The sequence below is a fragment of the Aricia agestis genome, chromosome 14 (genome assembly GCF_905147365.1).
Source record: "Aricia agestis chromosome 14, ilAriAges1.1, whole genome shotgun sequence".
NCBI classification, from domain to species: Eukaryota; Metazoa; Arthropoda; class Insecta; order Lepidoptera; family Lycaenidae; genus Aricia; species Aricia agestis.
The window spans coordinates 8,867,982-8,891,264 of record NC_056419.1 but is presented as its reverse complement, the minus strand read 5'-3'; the positions used below and the strand labels follow the sequence as shown (position 1 = coordinate 8,891,264).

General features: G+C 35.7%; 2 protein-coding genes across 3 annotated transcripts; one reads left to right on the top strand and one right to left on the bottom strand.

Annotated features, from left to right (window-relative positions):
• The first annotated feature begins 230 nt into the window (after positions 1 to 230).
• Positions 231 to 5,592, top strand: LOC121733538 (coiled-coil domain-containing protein 149). Of its 2 annotated transcripts, none has more exons than XM_042123809.1 (7): positions 231 to 397; positions 608 to 847; positions 2,396 to 2,578; positions 4,261 to 4,554; positions 4,623 to 4,710; positions 4,792 to 4,930; positions 5,091 to 5,592. In XM_042123809.1, the coding sequence occupies exons 1-7, from the start codon at positions 335 to 337 to the stop codon at positions 5,440 to 5,442; spliced, it is 1,359 nt and encodes a 452-aa protein (XP_041979743.1). In that variant the 5' UTR covers positions 231 to 334; the 3' UTR covers positions 5,443 to 5,592. The 2 variants fall into 2 exon arrangements, with proteins under 2 accessions (XP_041979743.1, XP_041979745.1); XM_042123811.1 differs by having other exon boundaries at positions 4,632 to 4,710; positions 5,091 to 5,591.
• A 6,065-nt stretch (positions 5,593 to 11,657) lies between these two features.
• Positions 11,658 to 22,176, bottom strand: LOC121733536 (armadillo-like helical domain-containing protein 3). Its single transcript, XM_042123806.1, has 14 exons — positions 22,057 to 22,176; positions 21,277 to 21,571; positions 20,948 to 21,108; positions 20,688 to 20,855; positions 18,318 to 18,429; positions 17,846 to 18,007; positions 17,201 to 17,339; positions 16,733 to 16,812; positions 16,398 to 16,530; positions 16,094 to 16,178; positions 15,615 to 15,847; positions 13,646 to 13,772; positions 12,820 to 12,974; positions 11,658 to 12,228 (listed from the first exon to the last, which is right to left on the bottom strand). The coding sequence occupies exons 2-14, from the start codon at positions 21,543 to 21,545 to the stop codon at positions 12,016 to 12,018; spliced, it is 2,037 nt and encodes a 678-aa protein (XP_041979740.1). The 5' UTR covers positions 21,546 to 21,571; positions 22,057 to 22,176; the 3' UTR covers positions 11,658 to 12,015.
• Positions 22,177 to 23,283: the final 1,107 nt, after the last annotated feature.

Below are 23,283 nucleotides of genomic sequence, written 5' to 3'. Positions count from 1 at the left end.
CCATTTTGCAATACTTGACACTGGCAGAATGTCGCAAAAAGCGATGATTTGCCGTAAATAAAAGAAGAAGAAGAAGAAGACGACTCACGTCAGAAAATTTTGCTATTGCTCTTGGTGCCCGTATCATTCAATAAAATTTACAAAACATTAAATAAAAGCTTGTTTTGCAAAAATGTAACAATTTTTTTTTTGCATTAAGACATTCTAAACAAATAGGGCTATCGATTGTTTGCGTGCAATATATTTAATTATTGTTCTGCATGCAAGAATATACATACTATTTTAGCAAGTACTTTATTTCTGAAATGGATGTTTATTGATCTTAGTTCTTAAAATGTTTGCAAAATCCAATAAGGTTCAGTTCCAAGATCAACAACTCGACGACTATGTTCTTGAGGTAAGTTTTTTCCATTTTATCGCTATATACAGGAACAGGATGGGTTGTGTTAATTGCAAAACGAGACAGGATATGATAACGTTATCTCCTAAGCATAATATCTACTAATACTCTTTTCTGTTAATCGAATAAAATAAGCTTTGACTATGCAAATGTTATAATGCCCTTTTCATGCACCAAGGTCTTTTGCAAATTTAAATGTCTTTTCAGAATTCTGTACTTAAAAGCAAACTCCAGAGTAAAATTGATGCTTTATCAATAATGAGCAAAGAACTGGATAAATGCAGCATGGAGCGTGATAGGTATAGATTGCTCGTTGAGCAAATACAAAGCAAGAAAGTTGTTTTTAAAGAACCAAACAACTTCAACAGATTTACACCTACAAATACTATAAGTGGCAGTGAAATATTAGCTAAAACTAAAGACCATAATAATGCACTTAAAATAGAGGTATTTTTTTTTATTTGATTTACTACATTTCACAAATTTTAAATGTTTGAAATTGTCAATTAATTTTAATAATGTAAAGACATTGGGCCTTAGAGTATACATTAGCAAGCTATAGAGCGCGCGCATCGCTCGTTCCCCGTTGTGCCGATCGTAAGCAGAAGTTCTATAGATACTTGTCAAACGTATAACGCAAGTCTAGTGATGTTCCAAGACGCTTATAGGAAAATATGTTCACACTCGTGCTTACAGTTCATACCTTGTTAGAAGCACTGAAGTTCTATAGATACTTGTCAAACGTATAACGCAAGTCTAGTGATGTTCCAAGACGCTTATAGGAAAATATGTTCACACTCGTGCTTACAGTTCATACCTTGTTAGAAGCACTCTATAGCTTGCTATAATGTTTACTCTGTGCATTGGGCAGATTGGGACCACCCTCCAATAGCAAAAAGGTACATATCACTGGACAGGTCCCCTCAATAGCAACAACAATCACTATGGCCACCTTGCTGTAACAAATGTTCATTTGGAGTAATGAGACTTTTTATTGCTTAAGAAAAATATATTCTAAACTTAAGAAATACACTTGCTGACATGAAAACTGACACGCAAATAATTCAAGATATCATGAATGACGATGAAAACACATTGCATGTTTAAATTCAAGGTTATGACGTGTTTTTCTTGGACCGTGGGTTTGGGGATGGGTTGGAGTCTATTGAAGCTTACAGTTATGAGTGGTCTGTACCACCATGAAGAGACCGTGGAGAGACACAGCTTGCTACAGAACAGGCAAGTGAAGCTCGAGATGTAAGGGCCACGCCACACCGGAATGGCAGCGGCGAGGCGAGCACTTTCATTGTCATATGATTTTAAACTTTATCTTTAATATTGTAATGCATAGTATCGCTTGAGAAATCGCGGCCGCAGGCGGCCTCCAGCGGCCGCAGGCGGCCTCCAGCGGCCACGAGTGGCCGTAGACTTCTCAAGCGATACCATGTATTACAATATGTAATAAAGATAAAGTTTAAAATCATATGACACTGAAAGTGTTCGCCTCGCCGCTGCCATTCCGGTGTAGCGCGGCCCTTACAATATGCCGCGAAACGAGATTTAAAGCAGCTACGACCAAAATATTTTAGTAGAGCGATGCCTTACGTGTTCGCCAATTTTTAAATAGCTGTAGCTATTATAACCCCTTTCACATACACAAAGGATGTTTGTGTTTGTTCACTTTGTGGCGTATATGACGCCACAAAGTGAACAAACAAAAAGCAAGTGCTTAAATGACAGGAGGGCAGACTTTCAGAGAAAAGAAGCTAATAAAATAGCTTGGGTAATCAAGTAGCTTGGCTAGCCTTGGATAAACATTACCTTTTTATTTGAACTTACAAGTCTCATAACTCGGAACAGACAGCTGTAATAACAAATGTATCTTGGCAATTGTTGTTCCAATTCAAGAGACCTATCCGATGACACATATTTCAATGCCATTGGTGGATGGTCCCAGGTTCCATACATTTTTGCCCATGCTCTTTTATATTTTAGGTAGAGTCTCTAAGAAGTAAACTAGAAGAAGCTTATGGAGACATTTCAGCTTTAAGAAAGCAACTGCAAAATTATAATTTAGTGGATGGCTACAGCACAGGGAAAATATTTTGTCCTGAATCTCCATGCAATAGCAAAGAATTTGAGAAATTAGTTCAAGATTTAGAAGGAATTCAAAAGAAGGTAAAAGTTACATTTTGTAAGGCATTCTTGAATTATTTTTTATTTTGTAAATATGTTACATATATTTTATTTAGAGAGTCATTTACCATTATTTACATATACATTATTATTATTAGCCTTTAATCAGAAAAACAATACATTTATTTTACGTACATTGCAAAATATTAAAATTAATTATTATTTGGTAGCGCGGTCTCTGTTTCTGTGTGCCTCTTGGCAAAGGCCTCCCTAGAATGCATGTATTAAATAGTTTTCTTTTGATGCCCATGTTTATACTTTTGCATTTTACTATTTCCTTTAAAGGACCAGAATCTTTTCCAGGCATTGCCAATTCTTTTTTGTATTTCTTTGGTTGTTGTATCATATATTGAGATAAGTTGTCCTAGGTATACATATTCTGTAACATATTCGATCACGTTGTTATCTATTGTAATTATGTTAGTTGTACTTCCATTGGTCATAACTTTTGTTTTTAGGAGGTTCATTGACAGTCCGACTTCTTTACTTACTGTATTGAGTTCTTCAAGCATGCGTTGCATTTGACTATGAGATGTGGCAAAGATTATAATGTCATCTGCAAACCTTAGATGTGTCAGTTTTTCGCCGTTAATATTGAGGCCCAGGTCATTCCAGTCGAGTTTTCGGAACGCTTCTTCGAGCACAGCCGAGAACAATTTAGGCGATAGTGGGTCTCCTTGCCTTACTCCTCTCTGTATTTTTATTTCTTCTCCTTCTTTTTCTAGTTTTATTTTTGCAGTAGTTCCTATGTATATATTCTTAATAAGTCGAATATGTTTATGCTCCACACCTTGGTTTTTCAATGCCTCCCAAATTTTTGTATGATCTATAGAGTCGAACGCTTTGCAATAATCCACAAAGCAGAAGTAGTAGGTCATGTTGTATTCCTTGCATCTTTCTGCTACCTGGTTGACCACATGTATCTATCGTTGAAAACGTACTTCTGAAGCCTGCCTGTTCTCTAGGCTGATTTTCATCTAAAATTCTGGTGATTCTTCCCAATATAATTCTTGAAAATAGTTTATTTTTCAAAAGTTGGAGAAAAAAAAATCGAACTCATGATTTATGGCATATTTTAGTGACAAATTGGCTTTCAAATATATTTTTTTTCTAACTTATGAAAAAAAAATTTTTTCTCTGGCTTCATACTAATCTGACCTATACTTCATAGGAAAATCGTTATAACTTCAAAGCTATCTGACTTAGAGCTTCAATGCTCTAAGTCAGATATATAAGGTAAAGAATTTATTTAAGATATAAACCTCCTCTATCTTTTTAAAATAAAAAAGAACCAGTTTAATGTGCTAGATTTTTCACAAAAAGCCATTATTTAAAAAAATACACAATTTTTTTCTTAAACTTTGGTTTTTCTATGTTTAATTCCACGATATTGTAGTCCACAAGTATAGCTATCAAATGAGACCTGTTTTATCTTCATAGGATATTTACATGAGAAGTACTGGTCAGATTAGTGTGAAAGCACGAGAAAAACTAAAATGGCTGCCATTTTACAACCGTGAGAGAGAGATAAAATTTGAGGGCCAATTTGTCGATAAAATATGCCATAGATTATGACATTAAAAGATCGGACACCGGTGTCGGGACACATTGTATAAAAGTTCAGACAGTTTACTAAATTTTATAATAAAATAAAATGTTTTCAGTATCGGCAGATCCAGTCAGATTATAGAGCAACTTTAGATGAAAAAGAAGAACTTGTGTCTGACCGTGATTATTATAAAAACAAAGTGCAAAGATTGAATCAACAAATTAATTATATACTTACAAACAGAATGAAAAAACAAGAGAATACTTCTGATTCTAATGGAAGTGTTGATTCACCAAAACCAGTTGTTGACATTGATGCATTAGTTGCTGAAAATAAATACCTCAATGAGAGGCTAACACAACTGCAGGTAGAGAAAGAGATTTTTAAAAGGAATTTAACTAAATATAAGGTAAGAGTGTGCTAGTATTTTTATCTTTTTACACCTTTACATTATTTGATGCAATTAATGTGGTATAGTTTTTTCAGACCTTACTGGAAAATCGTGGTAAAAACCAGCCAACAAATTTAAAAAAAGGAGTAGGAGATGTAATGACTCAAAAACAAGGTACATTTTTTTAAATTAAGTATAGATTTATAAAGATTTTTCCTAAATATACAGTTCTAAATTTACTTTTAATGATTACAGTTCGAGAATACTTGGATATTAATTCCAAAACAGGTTTGAAAAGGAGTTCTGCCGCTGAATTGAAATCTCTGTGTCTTGGTTTGTTTGAAGCATTAAATGACAAATCTATAGCTCTTCAACATCAGCGAAAAACAAATCAGTAAGTTTTATGTATTGAAATCAAATTTTAATATAAATAATTAATTTCAAATGAAGTACTTACATATTAATTTATTTCCTTATATCTTATATCCAACAGCTATTTCGTAATGAAAAAATATTATGTGTAGTTTCATACTTGATTTTATATTTTTTTTAAGGATATTGGCAAGCAGAATCACAGAATTAGAAAAAACTCTTGAAAGTTGGAGCAATGGGCAGAAGTGTATACCTATATTCCCCTCACAAATGCTGATTGAGGATGTTCTTAATGACTCCAGTTCCACAAAATCTGATGAGCAAGACAGAAACTACAAGGAACATCCTATTAAGGAAAATACCGTTAATTCAGATGACGAAAATGAAGTCAGCAAAGACACAGAGTATTGTTATGACAGTAAATATACAGAAAACGGTAGCGACAGACCATATTTGTCTTCAAAAACAATTTTGCCCTTTGAATTAGAAGAGTTGGTTCAAGAAGCATTGGCAGAATTGAAAGCTGAACATTGATGCTGTTTCTTTTCATCTGAGGTACCTGCTAATCTAAATTTGATCTATCAATTTGGTGATAAAATTGAATGCAAAGTCTTATTCACAAACGGGTAAAATGATATTTGAACATTTCTCTAACATATTATATTATTGTCTAGTCTAATATGCCAAAGAAAAAACTTAATTTTATCTAGTCATTAATTTATATGATTTGGAATAATTTTATATTATTATGTATTTCATATTTTATAAAGTGTGAACCTTGTCTAAATGTTTAAATGAAATAAACTATCAACTTGCATTTTGTCTTCTCAATAAATTTAAATTCTTCAATATGATAGCCGAAAGGCCTACTGTTACTTTTTTTAAATTAAAATGAATAATATTATAGGTTTAATACGTACTTCCGTACTTATATTATAAATGCGAATGTGTGTCTCTCTGTCTTCACTCCTAAACGCCCAAACAAAAAAACTCTTCATGCCCAAACCGCCAAACCGATTTTGCTGAAATTTGGTAAGGAGGTACTCTGTCCCGGGAAATGACATAGGATACTTTTTATCCCGGAAAAGTGTATGGTTCCGCCGCGATAAACGCCTTTTGGTGCAACGGAGTTGCAGGCGTTGTCTATACTAATATTATAAAGCGGAAGAGTTTGTTTGTTTGAACGCGCTAATCTCAGGAACTACTGGTCCGAATTGAAAAATTTTTTCAATGATAAATAGCCCATTCATCGAGGAAGGCTATAGGCTATATTTTATCACGCTAAAACTAATAGGAGCGAAGAAATAGAGGAAAATGTGGAAAAAATGGGAGAAATAATTTGAAAGGGCTTATCTCACGAACTACTGGAGCAATTTTTTTGTTATTTGGCACAAATAAGAAGTAGACCACGTGAGGGATCATAGGCTACTTTTTGTAGACTAATTTGTCTGAAATATCTAATTTACGCGGGCGAAGCCGCGCGGAACGTCTAGTCTAGTATAATATAAATAAAAACTATATTTTAACATTCAGTCTTGATTTATTGTAATAAAAATATAATACATCTGATTTACAACCTAATGCATCTGTAATGTTCTACATTCACATAACACATTACTGACAAATAAAGGTAACTCGCACAATGTTATATAGTTATGTATTAATATTATGATTTTAATCAATTAATATATTAATTATGTAACATAGATCATATTATACTCTGTTCACATCTAATCAACATTATCAACCTCTTATTAAAAAAACATTTACACAGAGATTTTAAACTAAATTTGGTACTTATATCTTTCATTGTTGAAACTATGCAATAAAAATACATTTTTTTAAGAATATCATTTGAAAGACAAGGACAGCAACTGAGAACAGAACATTATATTATGCCGTGTAAATATTTTATTAATAAGGGTGGAATTTTTAATAATATTACCATTTACCATGCTATGTATTCACAATAACATTACACAAATCATAAATATAGAAATACAAAGCTGCGTTATGCATATGCGTCGAGCGTGTAACAAAAGAGGAATGTGAGCCAAATTTGTCCAAAACACATTAGAATTTTGCCACTCATATAATTTCCGGTAAATAATAAATTACGCTCGTGCTAACGCAGTACCGCGCCAGTGGCTGCGCGACACTGACCTCCATTATACAAGTACGCTGGACTTATGATGCCCAGCTGTTTTTTGTGCCTATTTGAAGTGAAATCAGCGCCCCTAATGCGGGGGAAGAGAACTAAATCTGACGTAACTTGCAAATGGCCGCTTAGTTGCTATTGGTTGTAGAAACTAGTATTAGTTCCAAGTACTCCCACTACTGCTATCAGCGCCAATATGGCTACTTTCAAAAGTAATTTTACGTCAGATTTAGTTCTCTTCCCCCGCATTGGGGGCGCTGATTCCGCTTCAAATAGGCACAAAAAATAGCTGTCATTTCAAAGGGTATATAGGTCCAGCGTACCTACTTGTATAGTGGAAGTCAGTGCTGCGCGGTCACAACAGTATCGACCAATCGGAGCGCAGTGTAGTGTTTTAGCGGAATCATATTTTGTACAAAACACATAATTAGCATAATATTACTGTAAGCGTACGTAAACATAATTATGTTTACGTACTCTTACAGACAGAATTGCGTATATCCCGCTATTTAGTGCGTACAAAACGTAAGAAGTATTGCATTTTTTTATAGATATGACGTGTTTTATATCTATACGTTTACTGCATATTGTAAGCAGTAAATACTAATGTTACATATATCTTTATATTTATTTATATCTCTGAAAAATAGTTGTTTACTGACTAGTATACGTAAGATAAACACACGACTCTATAATTAAATTGAATAATATTAATATGATAATGTATATTGAAGAGTTATAAATACGTTTAGAACGCATAATATAAATTTTACAATTTACACTATAGGTAGTGTTTTAGTACCCTCTATTAAATAAATGTTGTTTGGCTGTTATATTTAAATAAGAACAGCGCCTTTTGCCATGTACTCGATTAACCGATTCGTTGCCACCTTCATTTTCACGAATTCTTACCACAGGCCAAGCAGTTTGTTCGTTGACGCGCCATAAGCGTCATCGGCCCTGCTAAACGATGACGCCCCACGTGCGGCATTGGCCACTGGTTGTGTTTTATGCACATTTTATTGTTAATAGGCGTAAATCAGAGAGAGAAAAGATAAATTTTGTTGTTTTAGTTGTAATTCAAAGCTAATATGGCGTATAAAAGTAGTAATTCATACTGTTAACAAAATGTATAAGTAGTCGTCAACCTTTGGTACAAATTTTGCCCAGATGTCGGTATCAATAATTTCAATAAGAGATTCAGTGAGGCCGATGACGCGCCAGTCGCGGCATATATCTAAGGATTGTTGAAAAACACGTTAAAACTAATATATGATACTGTAATTATAATTAGGGAATTATAATTACAGTATAAGTAATAAATTATTTTTTAATGTTAATTTTTGAAATTCAAAAGAACGAAGAAAAGACTAGGGAGTCTTTTCTTCGTTCTTTTTAATTTCAAAAAGCCGAGCATTATGAGGGCTCGCGTCGTCACACCTTGACTGACTGATGATAACACATATCTATCCTACTATCCTACTAATATTATAAAGGCGAAAGTTTGTTTGGTTGTATGGATGTATGGATGTATGGATGTTTGTTACTCTTTCACGCAAAAACTACTGAACGGATTTTAATGAAACTTTACAATAATATAGCTTATACATCAGAATAACACATAAGCTACAATTTTAACCGACTTTCAAAATGGGGGAGGTGTTATGTTCGTTTTTTTATGTTCAACGATTACTCCGCCGTTTGTTAACCGATTTTCAAAATTTTTCTTTTTGGTATGTAGGGTATCATCCCTATTTGGTACTAGCTGTTGCCCGCGACTTCGTCCGCGTGGACTTCAGTTTATAGCGCGCGGTGTCAATAAAATTGGTGTCAAAAGCTTTTTAAAACCCTGGTACCCCTTAAATCAAAATACCCAAAACAGCCGTGTAGTGTGCACATAATGTTTTTTTTTTTTAAATTAAACTTTTTTATACCTAAAGCTTATTTAGCGTTACACAACTTAGCTGCATAATGCATTACACAACTTTAGCTTTGCCCAATAGTCAATACCCATAAACTATTTAGTATTTATTATTGGTAGACCGTAGACTGTTGTTTCTCATATCTATGTTGGTACGTGAGTTAATTAATAACATGTATAACAATCGAAATATTAGTTCAACATGGTACCACCTCTAATAGAAATACATATGAGCAAGCGATAGCGCGATCTAGGCGACTTTTGGCGCCATCTGATCCAGTTTTTGGAACTAACTTAATTTGAACAAATTTACGCATAAACACCCCCTTACAACCCCTTTTTCCAGTAAGAAGGACATAGTCTACACTATGTCCTTTCTCAGGCTTTAGACTATCTGTGTACAAAATTTCATTACAATCGGTTCAGTAGTTTTGGCGCTGTTGTTTTTGACTTTGATGTCTAAGTTGGTAGGTGAGTTATTAGTTAATAACGTGTATAACAATCGAAAGAATAGAAAAACCTAGCTCAATATGGTACCACCTCTTATAGAAATACGCATGAGCAAGCAATAGCGCGATCTAGGGGACTCTTGGCGCCATCTGTTTTGGGTTTTTGGAACTAAGTTAATTTGACCAAATTTACGCATTTTCACCCCCTTACAACCCCTTTTTCCAGTTAAAAAGTAGCCTATGTCCTTTCTCAGGCTTTAGACTATCTGTGTACAAAATTTCATTACTATCGGTTCAGTAGTTTTGGCGTGAAAGCGAGACAGACAGACAGACAGACAGACAGACAGAGATACTTTCGCATTTATAATATTAGTATAGATTATATTCACGAAAGTGGGGATCTGATGAAGGATCCATAAGTAATCGAGGGACCTCCTCAAAATTTATAGGGAAACATGTGGTGACTTCAGTTTCGTGAGAAGTATTCTAAGCATATGCTACTAAAATAGTTCGCACCGAGGTATACCTGGTATACCGTGGTTCGGAAGGTGCTGAGTGAACTCCTGATTCTTTATAGATACAAGTTTGGGAGTTTCGGCGTTGTTTTAATAACGGAAAGCATATGCTACTATGCAAATTACATTCATCATCATCACTACCATATTATACCATGCATCGTCCCATGATTATGAGCCTATTATGACCCTGTTATTGGTACTTTTTATATCTTTTAGATCGAGACTCGAGTTTGTCAAGCGATAATTTAAAAAAATCTTTACTTTATATTATAAACCTGGAGTATGTTTGCTTGAACGCGCTAATATCAGGAACTACAGGTCCGATTTAAAAACTTATTTCAGTGTTAGATAGCTCATTTATCGAGTAAGGCTATATATTATCACGCTAAGACTAATACGACCGAAGAAACTCAGGAAAATGTGGGAAAAACGGGGAAAATATTAGAAAGGGTTTATCTGACGAACTACTGGAGCAATTTTTATGGCAATATTTGGCACAGATATAGAGTAGACCACGTGAAGGGAGCATAATATCTATTTTTTATGGGAAAATGTACGGTTTCTTTAAAATTCCTAACTTACGCGGGCGAAGCTGCGCGGGACATCTAGTAATATCTATATAATTATATAAAAATGGATTTCCTAACGCTACAACTCGGTAACGCTATAACTCCATAACGGCTGGACCGATTCTTCTAATTTTAGTCTTAAAATAATCCTTGAAGGGAAGGTTTTTAAGTAACACGAAGTTCACCGGGACAGCTAGTACATATAAATGAAAATTACTATATAACATAGTAATTTTCATTTATATGCACAAATCAATAGGCATGATAGTTTTTCCGTAACGTGTACCATAAAAATATGTAAAGGTTTTGGGATATACTAAGGCTCGCTTCGCTCGCCCTGACTAGCAACTTCATCTGTTTTCGTTGAATAATAATTATAACAATAACGTAATAAATATAAATATAACAATTTAAATTTTATATTAAAATTGAAAAGCTCATTGAAACAAATGAAACACATTTGTTTCAGATAATCAGCAGGAATATAATGGCTTTTCTGAATGTAGCCAGTCAATATTGCAAAACTTTACATTAAAAAGGACATTTAAAAGTTCTCGTACTTGTCATGACACAAAAAATAACTCAACAGACAGTAGCATCGAGGAAATTACTGACACTAATGAAGATGAAAGTATTAATAAGAAAAAAAGTTATACAGTGTGTTAGTGTAAACACCGTTATCCTTGAAACCATCAAATGAGCCCGTCAAAATGAACAACTTTTTCTATGAGAACAATGCTGGGAACTCAAAAAAATCCGTCTTCATCAATTCGTCTAGAAAAAGTTGTTCATTTTGACGGGCTCATTTGATGGTTTCAAGTATAGCGGTGTTTACACTAACATCTTGTAATAAAAACGCCAATCGTAAAAAAATTGTGATTTTTCGAGTGAACCAATGATTGACGATCTCTGACTAGTAGCCTTTTATTCTAAAATAAACGGCCACGCATAAAATTGAGTTCAACATGTACATTTAGACTAAGAAATTGTAATTACAGTATAATAAATTAGTTTTAACGTGTTTTTTAACAATCCTTGTATGCCGCGACTGGCGCGTCATCGGCCTCACTGAATCTTTTTAAATGACGCGCTGGGCGCGGCAGTGGCCACGAATCGGTTAAAATGGCGCTCTTTATAAGTAAATGAATATATAATGCCGTGTTTCTATGGAAATAGATATGTCGTGACATACCTTAAAATGACGTTAAAGACCGACAAGGATTTGAATGAACGTAGGCGGGGGCGCTGCCGGTAAAGGAGAACTGTCAAAAACATGTCAAAAATTGTGTTTTTGTATGATGGCGGCTTAATTCCTTTTTTCGCCACGTTCATTTAAAGCCTTGTCGGTCTATATACTTTTTTATTCATACCGCAGCCACGCACTATGCCAGCGTGGTGACTGTAGGCATCGCTGGCGGCGCGCACTTTGTTTTGGCGGCATTTTTATCCAATCTTGACAATGACATTTATACTTTTTTATTCTACCTGCGCATTATGCCAAGGTGGTGTAGTGTGACAGGAGCGCGGCTGAGTGTCGGTGTAGGGCGGCAGCGTCGCTAGCGGCGCGCGCGTTGAGCCCGGCTCCGCGCACCAGCCGCGCTAGTAACGCTGCGTGAGGTCGCTCCGAGTAACGATCGTACGCCTCTAAACCTTCTTGCAGCTTGAGAATTAAACTGTCGTAGTTCTTACGCACCACCTCCAGAATCTATAATATGAAAAATAACATATGTTTGTTACCTTTTAAAAAATACTACAATGAGGTAATGAAAAAAAATGCTTTAGCACGGTCACGTAGACAGTAGAAAATCGTACATTGACGTATACGCTACGCTACTTATGTCTTATCTTTTAAAAACAAGCATATAAAAATACTGCGTATGCGCTCGTATCGCGTCTAGGAATGAGATAGCAATAATTATTTCGATCGCGAATCAATTTATGAATTTCTATGTGCATCACAATCGTGGTCTGCATTAAACGCTTGCTACAATGTTTCCACTTCTGCAATAGGCGCATAACATATTGTTAGTAGATACTCAGGCTCAAATCACACCGAAATGGCAGCGGACGGCAGGGCGGCAGTGGCGAGCGTTTTCAGTGTCATTATGATTTTAAACTTTATTAATGTAATATTGGAAACTCTTATGACTCGTACGTGGCGGCGGACGTGACTGATCGAGCAGTCGCGGGCGCTGGCGGCCACTTTCCGAATGCTGTGCCGCCTTGCGCTGCCATTTTGGTGTGATTTGAGCCTTAAGATTCGGCAGTCATGTAACTGGCTGAAAAACACAGTTACCTGGTCCTCGGAGGGCGTGGAGAGGTTGTTGAAGGCGAGCCAGGCGTCGATCTTGGGCGAGAAGTGTTGTATGATCGCGCGCACGTTCACCAGGCTGTTCGCGAGTCGCAGCGCGTCCGCCTTGTACTCGCTGTCGCCCGTAGAGTAGCGTAATGCTGAGAATTGATTAGCCAGGTTGTATTTTTAATTGTAAAATTCATACTGTATCATTGTATAAAGCAGGGTTTCCCAAAGTGAGCGCCGTGGAAAGGCAAGAGGGGCACCGTGAGTCGATCCTCCATCATTATCCGAAACCACAAATATTGTAATAATAATTATGTAAAGCAGGTAGATGGTTAAATATTTGTTTATTACTGTTTACCTCATTTACCTGCTTAACCTAACTATGATCATTAAATGTGTTTATTTATTTATCTTTTTCTATTAGCTAGATAAAGTAGGGCGCCGTGACAAAATATTGCGACGTGTAACTACGCCACAGGCTGAAAAAGATTGGGAACCCCTGGTATAATATGTAGTGTACTGTGTTGTGTGTGATTTGTTTTTTCAAAATGAGCCAGCTAGATTAGCTAGCGTGAAGCGGGTTAAACAGAGAGAAAATGTTGGTTTTCAAGTTATTGTAGTTTTTGGTTAACATTTTTTGTTAGCTAAGCTTCGTACTTGAATAACAAAAATGTGCTAAAGGCTGTTTTCACACTGACACCACAATCCACGAAAGACCGAAAAGATGTATTGCAAGACCACATTAACCTATCCCAAAAGCTATGTTGATCGTGAAGTAAAGTCGTGGCAAAGTTAATCCTGAATTGAATGGAAAAATACTTGCCCATGAAGAACAAGTTGTCAAAAACTTGGTGCATTCTTATGAGCTCATAATAGAGCTGATCGTAGGACGCCGGCGTCGGCAGGAACGTGTCACCAAATGTGATGAACAAATTGAATATGTTCACAACCTGAAAATATATTAAATAAAATTAAATTAAGAAATTTAAAAAAACCCCCGCCAAAACAACTTTAAAAAGTAATGAAATAATATTTACTGCCTTTAAGTTCAAATAATTCCTAACTTGTGTAAAGTAATATTTTGGTCCATAATTGTTGTCACGGTGTGTCGGGGGACCGCCAAGTAAACTACAACCTACAACCGCCAAGTCGCTGGTTACCTATCTCGATTCAGATCGCTGTGAATTGATCCTTAAACTTGTTATGTGAAATCAAATATCTACATTAGCGGTCCCCCGACACACCTTGACAACAATTATGGACTAAAATATTACTTTACACAAGTTAGGAATTATTTGAACTTAAAGGCAGTAAATATTATTTCATTACTTTTTAAAGTTGTTTTGGCGGGGGTTTTTTTAAATTTCTTAATTTAATTTTATTTCATACTTTTTAAACTTGTGTTAATTATAGTGCAGAATAATTCCTATCAACAGAATCATATTCTCATGATTACCATCTATCAATGTCCTTTTCGATGAGGCCGTTAATATGAGCCCAAACATGAAACCTCCACTTTGGGTTCATACGAAGCTCGGTTCCTATAGAATCCAGGTGATGCTGCAGCAGCAGCATGTAAATATTTACTGTTTTTACTTTATCTACTTCTTACTGGTTGTCACAATTAAAATGAGCCCAAACACGAAACCTCTGCTCTAAGTTGGCGAGGAATTGGATATCCTATTGATTACCAGGTGATATTAGTAATATTGATTCACAAATGTCACGAACTAGAATGAAATATAAAACCCATCACACGACTACGACTACAAGTTGCTAACGGCCTTTCATGAACCAGATAAACCCTGATTGTCCAGCACTGAGGAGGCTGATGATGATGAATTATAGCTAAGAACACTCTCGATCGTGTCAGCTTTCAAACAAAAAAAACTAGATCAAAATCGGTCCACCCGTTTGTATGCTACGATGCCACGGACAGATACACACACCGACAAACAGACAGACAGACAGACAGACAGACACGTCAAACTTATAACACCCCTCTTTTTTGTCGGGGGTTAAAAACTAAGAAAAAAGGATGAATTAAGTGACAGATGAATTTAAACAGACGTGTATGTTTTCAGTTCGTAGACAACCGATTAAATACATTTAACTCACTCAATTAAATACTATAACATAGCATTATTTCGGCAGGGTAAAGAATCAAATACAGGGTAGGTCCGGATAAATCAAGTTACCGATAAACCTGCTAGTATTTTGTGTTAAACCGCTGTGAAAAATCGTTATAAATCTTATAAAAATGAACAATTAAAAAAGGCCAATGAAATATGTAATTGAATACGAAAAGTAGATAAAAACTATACAAACATAGCAAATAAACCAATTTCATACAAAAAAACACACAAACTACACAGAAATAACCACATGTTTAAATTGTAAAAGTTTCCTGCACTATAATCAAATATGTAAAACTACTATAAAATATAGGTTGGATTACTAAAATTTTATATTACTATAAAAAGGTTTGCTGTTCGTACCAATAGTAATTAAAAAAGATTATTTTGTTTTCTAAAAGGCGAAAACCTTGATTTCGTCAGAAAAGGTACCAGTTAAGCGATAGAAAGAGAGCGGACGTGTAGGTGAATATAATAATTGTAGGAACCTAGCACTGCGCGGTCGGAATTTGAACTTTATAGTATCGCAGCAAGAGTCGTTATTTCTTTAAACGGGTTTCGCGAGTGGGAATTCTGTTGGTACTACTAATATATTCCGTGCTAAAACTAACAATACAAGACAATAAGTAACACACATAATAAATGAATTGAACATACCTGCTGGGCCATAACGAATATATTGTGTCTCTTCAGTAAAGTTGTCTCATTGGCCACTAAGAACTTGAGTAACGCGATTAGCGCCGCCCACAATGGCCGCCAGTCCCGAGCCAGTCGCACCCTGCAGCGTTTCTGGTAGCCCAGCAGACGGAGTAGAACTCCGTTACACAGGGAGTATAGTTCCCCGGGGAATCGTTTCAGAAGATGACACATTATGAACTCCACGAGTAGATCTGGAAATTTTATATCATGTGGAAAGTATAAAATTCCATGTTTGCTGGAATTAAAAGGTCCTGTCTAGTCTCCATAGAATAGTCTTAATGGCCTTTGTTTAGGTTCAAATACGAGTACAATACGAGTAGAATACGAGCTTTCGAATACGAAATACGAGCTTTGGAGTGGAATATTACATTAGTTACGTAACGAGAAGAATGAAAAAGGAAACATTTTGTGTTTCATTTTAACATGTAAACACTTACCTATTAATGTGGAAGCAAGCGGCTGCGATGGTGGTTCCTCGGGCAATATTTTTCTGTGTCGCATCGGTAGTCTGTATAGTTGAACCTGTACAAAAAAAAAAGATTAATTTTTCAAATAAATTTTTGCACGATTAGAGAAATTGATTTACAAGCAGATGCCGGGGTCTTACGTTATTTGGTTGGGCTATGTAAAGTCAATTTCTCAAACAGTTAAAACCAGAACAGTCACTACAGCTTTTTAGCAACAAAATTAATCAGTAAGAAAACGAGTACATAATAATTATTACTATTATTTTATATTTACCTTGAAAGTCAAATTTTGGTCGTGCATAATAGAGTTGGCGAATTGTTCTTCTACCAAACAGGTGAGGGTTATGAAGCAGAGACTGCACTTGTTTATGCTCGCTTCTGTCCTCGTGTCAGCCATTACGATGGAACTGAAACATAGATCTAATTTACTTACTTGGTAACAGATTAAGGTTTAAGACTTTAAGCGCCAGGGCGATTGTTAGTATCATTAGCCAAAATATTATAATTCCGATTATGACTAACAACTAATTTAAACAAGGATTACATTTAACCACGACTGGCGCAAGTGAGCCTAACAGTCTTAAAAATACATGTATACATTAAACTTACCAATATTGAAAGAATGTAACCAACAAATTCGTCGGCTGTTCGTTATCCAGCGCTTGTATCTGGGCCAAATTAGGTGGAGTCTGTAAACACAAGCAAATAATGACTTAGCCATTGACTTGTTGGGTGTTTTTGTTAAGTTCATCACAATCTATCCGAACTTACCCTGTCTTGTCGGATTGTAGCTTGAGGCGCATCGTCTTTCGAGTCCGGTTTGTATTAGTCATGAGAGTAACAGAGTACAACGCAATTGTTTTTTTTTGGAACGATGTTCCTTATCGTGCGTTGCGAAAAGAGCTAGAGCTAGACGGAAAAAATTAAGACCAAAAGTTGTAACGACACTTTTTGCTATAGTAGTAAGCTGCGTGTGTTTCCCTGTCTGTCTCTCTCTCTCATAGAAAGCAACTTCGTTCGATCCGGGTGTCCCTTGACACCTCATTTTTTTTATTAAAAGGGTATATTTACACTAACCTGGTGCGGCGGCAGCGTGGCGGGCGGGGATGGGGGCGCGGACGACGCAGCCGCAGAGGAATGCGCCAGCGTCGTCATAAAGTTGCGGTTGAGGTGCGCCGCTTCGTACAGCGCCAGCAGCATGCCTTCTTCGCCGCCTCTGTACAGTCGAGTGCACAAGTCAAGTTATTATTGGGTACAGTCGGGCGATAAGTGATTTTGTGTATATTCTCCTACGATTTCATACAAAGAACTACGATTTCATATAATATTGGCCGTTCCATGTCGCGTTGGTTCATTGCAGCGTAGTGTCACCTAGTGCGGTTTCGCCTTTCAGGTATAGTCACACGATAAGTGCTTTTGTAAACAGGTATAGTCGGAAGGGAAGTTCTTTAGAAACAAGTTGCAGTAAGATGCAAATGACAGATTGCCGATATCCATCTTCTGTCGATTTTTAGATTTTTTATCTCTTTTGTTGCGTATCGTAAAGCAATTTACCATTACCACTTAACGGCGTTGGAGAATTATTTACTTACCTACATTAATAAGTCGAGTGAAAATAAAATAGAAATAGTTGACATTCTGTCTGTTTTGATCTCGACAACACATCATAGCGCAAGTTTCTTTGACTCCACACTCTTCTAAGAATTTTATACAGTTGCTCACCCATTTCTCTGACCCCTCACAACTTGTGTTTCGTCATTGCTCAAGAAGATCCCACCGACCATACTCGTGATGGAGGACAGCCAGCCCCCGCCACTGCCCTGCATGCCCCCAAACGTGGACATCACAAAGTCATTTAGTGCAGCTGTTATCACTTGACCATATCTGAAAAAAATGCAAAATAATATACTTCCTAGTCCCATGCATACAATCAGAAAGTTCTTCATCGCAATTTGTATTCTAATTGTAGAAGACACATGCAAACGGTGATAATAATTATGTTAATAGTATGCATGTCTTATATAATAAATAGGAATTATTTGTTTGCAGTATGTTAGCTCAGAAACTACTGAACTAGTTTTGATGTAATTTAACATGGAAGTAGAATGGGACATGGGATTACACAGTCTACATAATTTTGTGCCTGAGCCCTGAGTATAGTTTCAGTTTTCTTATGCATCCATATCGAACTTACCCATTAAGTGCTAATTCATCATCAAGTATTGACAGCTTCACAATGTAAGGATTAGCAGATTCTTGTTTCTTATAGTTCACCAGGAACATGAGTAGCAGCACAACATCATAACCTTACAAAAAGTAAATAATAAATATTAGCATTATCAGGTCTGTAAGTACATGCAGCTATCAGAGACATAGCTATAAATATACAGGTGATCATTTATTCTGTTTGAAAACTTTACAGAACGAATTATATTGCTTATATTCAGGAGTGTAAATTAATTATTGAGAAATATTAAATAATCACCTGTATAATAAATAATAATATTAGATTAAAACAAAGCTATCCTAACATGAAATATCAAAACTTAGTAAAGAAATAAAAGAAAAAATTAGATAGCACAGGAAAGAACTAAGGAATATGACTATTCAATACCATATAGAAAAATCAGGTGGAATTAAAAAAGCTTTAAAAGAGTTAAGAGAAAATAACTGTTGGATCCCATGCGTAAAAAATAATGTATCAGGAAAAAAAGAGTCAAGAAGACAACAAATTACCGAAACTGCAACCGAGTTCTACAGTAAATTGTATAAAGACACACCTTGCAATAATAAACAACACCTACCAAAGGATGAAAATGAAGACATAATACCACCAATTTTAGAATCAGAAGTAAGATGGGCAATATTGTCCCAGAAAAACAGCAAAGCTCCTGGAGAAGATAAAATATCAAATGAAATTCTAAAAGGATGTCTTGAATACACTCTAAAAACTATCACAAAAATATTTAACGAAATTTTAGATAACGAAATCATACCAAGACAATGGACGACATCAACTATTACATTGCTTCACAAGGGGACAAGGCAGAGATTAATAACTACAGGCCCATTAGTCTGATATGAAATTCATACAAAGTGTTTTCAAAAGTGCTTTTAAACCGACTTAGTACAGTTCTAGATAACAACCAACCTAAAGAACAAGCAGGCTTCCGAAAAGACTTTTCCACTATGGATCACATCCATGTGGTAAAGCAGATTATAGAAAGGAGCAACGAATATGGGAAAAAATACTACATGGCTTTTGAAGACTACAATAAAGCATTTGATTCTATAAAACACAACCACATGTGGGAAGCCTTAAAATCACAAGGAATACACCCCAAATACATAAGGATACTACAAAACATTTATAGAGAGTCAACAGCAAAGATCCAAACAGAAAGGAAAGGACAACCCTTCAAGATAATGAAAGGTGTACGCCAAGGAGACCCCCTTTCTCCAAAGTTATTCTCGGCAATACTCGAACATATATTCAGAAAAATGGACTGGGATGGTTTTGGTATAAACGTAAATGGAGAAAAACTAAATCACCTAAGATTCACCGATGATCTGATATTGATTACAGATAATCAACAACACCTCAAAGAAATGTTAATCCAACTAGAAAGAGAAAGCAAAATTGTAGGCCTGACTATGAATACAGAAAAGACTAAACTAATGACAAATCACCTATCTTGCTGGATTGTAACCAAATAGAGTATGTCAATCAATATACATACCTGGGTCAAATTATTTCTCCAGAAAACCAAATGCACAAAGAAATAGATGTCAGAATAAACAATGCTTGGAAGAGATATTGGTCCCTTAAGGAAGTACTTAAAAATCCACACATACCTATGAAAGACAAAAAAAGAGTTTATGATTCATGTGTACTGCCATGCTTTACTTATGGCGCACAAATTTGGGCTCTTACAAAGAAAGAACACAAAGCACTCAAAGTTTGCCAAAGTAGAATGGAAAGAAGTATTCTGAACATCAAGCTAACGGACAAAAATAAACTAACAGAAATTAGAAAGAAAACAAAACTCATTGATGTCACATACACTGTAAAGAAACTTAAATGGAGCTGGGCAGGCCATATGATAAGAAACAAGAGAAATAAATGGTCAAAAGATATAACAATGTGGTATCCTCGGGATAGTAAAAGAAAGAAAGGACGCCCAAGAAAGAGATGGGAAGACAACTTAAAAAAAATGGCCGGAGCATTGTGGCAGAGGACGGTCACAGACAGACAAACGTGGCGAAGTCTAGGGGAGGCCTTTGCCAAAGGGCAAACTGACACCGATGTCTAATCATAATCTGAAATATTATAATTCTATGTAAAAATGGTATCAGTAAATAAAGGCTTTATTAAATTAATCCTAACATGTTTAAGTTAAAGGAGCTTAACAAAAAAAGGAGCTTAACATGTTTAATCCTTCAATCATGGATTCTTGGAAATCTATTGTTATTCTATTGTGTCTCGCTCACCGGTGAGCTTATGGGGCTTGATGGGTTAAGTAAAATCAATTAACTTTTCTTTGTTGTCTGGGCACAAACTTACCATGTTGTTGCCTTTCTGTTGATGTACACAGTAGTTGTACCAATGGTTCAAATAGTGAATTCTGCATAAGGTACTCAACAAGAGGATTGTCATCTATATTGTCAACTCCTGTAGCTATAATCAGTAGCAGCTTCAGAACCATGGACTTCAAACTCTCGGGAACATCACCTGAATAAAGAAAATTATATTGCTTGTCACATATTACAACTTGTGAAACATTTTTTATTAGTAGGATAACTGTTCAATAAAATATTTGTTACCTGACAGAATAGTACTGCAATGTTCTAGAAGTTTTTGCATCCTTATATTTGCATTGTCAGTTCCTAATAACACATGTTTCATATTTATACTTGCATCTTGTCTCACTCTGTCATAAATAGTTGTTAATATTGCACTAAATGTTTGAAGGGCATAAACTAATCTGTAAAAAAATCAATTCAATTTAGTCTTCCAAAAAATATTTATAAAAATTCAAAGTTTATTGAATAACAATGCTTAGTAAAAAGTTTGATACATATATTTTTTTGCTTAACATTCTCCTGACTCGCCTGTTTAATTACCTGTTATTAGTTGATTAAATAATGTTTACCTGATGTGATGTTCCTGGCCTAGCATTTCAATACACTGACTGACAAGTAAATTAATATTCTCTTTCATGTTTACCATCTGTTCGGCTGTCAGTTTTTGCATTTCAGCTTCTAACTGTGGAATCTTGGGTTTTAAAAGAAAGAACTCATCCCAAAATGTTGGATTACTACTTGTAAGGTCTTCACCTTTGAAAAACGACTCATATATTTGCACCACTTTCTCTTTCAAGTGTCTTTTGGACCCAGATCCGCTTCTCTTTCTCATAGCCATTTTAACTCTTGATTTAAAATATCAACCTAAAGAAAAACACTGTAATTTAATTACAATACATACACACTTTTTAATCTGCTTAATTTTGTTTACCTCCGGAATCATTTGTACAATTATTATTACTAAAGATTATGGTTGTCTGGAAGACAACCAAAGTGGTAAGACCGCCAATTTGCGCTCTTCCATAAATTTGTTTCTTTTTCTCTTTTTGTATCTTAAGATGTGCAAATAAAGAGTTTATTATTATAGACATACTTAGTACAAACAAAATATCTCACTGTAAGATTGTGATTCCTCAACTGATTTATCTTTCTTCTTTTAACATTTCGTATGTAGAAGAACTTGGTTAGTAATTAGGTATCCAAAATTGCCCTAAATTATACCATAAAAGCACTTCAAGTCTATGCATTAGACAGTGAAACCAAGATAAAACGAGTAAATCTGTAGATACTTATATACTATTTTAATGCAATTTTTAATAAAACTCAGGACAAGGCATTATCTTACTTACCTTAATATAATACGGTCGTGTAATAATAAGTTTTCAAAATAAGCCGAAGCCAGAAAATATTTACTATAAAGTAAATTTTCATTTGTTAGGTATGAAAAATTGCTGTTTTTTTATATGACAGCTGTGAGTTGACACGAGTTTGACAAATGACAACAAATGACACACCACTCACCACAGAGTACCTTTTTATATCCACTCACGCGTCACGTCACGGCCTCTATAATGGTCTGTGTTTCTTATGTCATTGATATTGGTCACGGCCATAAATATAAAGCGCTTTAAAGCTGCGCGTCCACTGGATCGGAATCGGAGCGTACGGAGCGAACGGAGCGTGCGACGAAATGCCGATGGTGTGCGTCCACTGTATTCGGATTCGAAATAGGCAATTTAGTAATTAATGTATATATGAAATGTGTGCGTTAACGCTTTGGAGTTAAGGTTGGATTTGCTATGTTCAGTTTTGATACTTTGTTTCGATGCGCTTTGACTCTGCACTAAATATATAAATTGACCCATAGACGCGGCTGCGGATGACGTCATTGGCATAAATTCCGGTCTCAGGCGCAGAAATGCCGATCCAGTGCACGCAGTACCATACAAATCAATACAAAGCAACAAATCCGTACGCTCCGTACGCTCCGATTCCGATCCAGTGCACGCGCAGCTTACCTTCCTGTCTTTCCATCCTTGATACTGGCAGTTGGCACTCAGGCAGTCAGGCAGTGGATGGTTTATTTTGCTCATATATACTAGTAATCTGTGTTTTGCTCAAGCTACATTTTGCTATAATAAAAAAAAAAAACTTTATTTATCTGTGCTGTGACGTAATTCCTGCAGGGCTGCCAATTTGTAAGAAATTTCCCAAACTGCGGGGATTTATTGGGATTGGAATTGTGTTGGGAATATATGTTATTAACTTATTATCGATAATGACATTTTTAACAATAAAATTTGTGAATGTTCGGCACATCGCACATCCTAAGTTTACTAGCTAAAAGCCGAGCTTTGTGAGGGCTCGCGTCGTCAAACTTTTTTTTTGATGCGCAAGGGCAACCCTTTAAAGGTGCCCCGGGGACGCGTCATCACACCTTGACTGACTGAGGATGACACATCCACACACTTATAAGTTATAACTTAAAAGCTGTTATAAATAAAAAATACTATGTTATTATACATTATACGTAGGATAGCCATGCTTTGGCATGAATGGGCCGGCTCGACCGGAGA

What these genes read in the sequence shown, in the direction of transcription:
- LOC121733538 (XM_042123809.1), top strand. Translation starts at nt 335, where the DNA reads ATGTTTGCAAAATCCAATAAGGTTCAGTTCCAAGATCAACAACTCGAC. An exon ending in TAGAAGGAATTCAAAAGAAG is followed by an intron (nt 2,579 to 4,260) that starts GTAAAAGTTACA and finishes AAATGTTTTCAG; the next exon opens with TATCGGCAGATCCAGTCAGA. An exon ending in CATCAGCGAAAAACAAATCA is followed by an intron (nt 4,931 to 5,090) that starts GTAAGTTTTATG and finishes ATTTTTTTTAAG; the next exon opens with GATATTGGCAAGCAGAATCA.
- LOC121733536 (XM_042123806.1), bottom strand. Translation starts at nt 21,545, where the DNA reads ATGGCTATGAGAAAGAGAAGCGGATCTGGGTCCAAAAGACACTTGAAA. An exon ending in AACAGAAAGGCAACAACATG is followed by an intron (nt 18,430 to 20,687) that starts GTAAGTTTGTGC and finishes ACTTTTTGTAAG; the next exon opens with GTTATGATGTTGTGCTGCTA. An exon ending in CCACGCTGCCGCCGCACCAG is followed by an intron (nt 16,813 to 17,200) that starts GTTAGTGTAAAT and finishes TTGTGTTTACAG; the next exon opens with ACTCCACCTAATTTGGCCCA.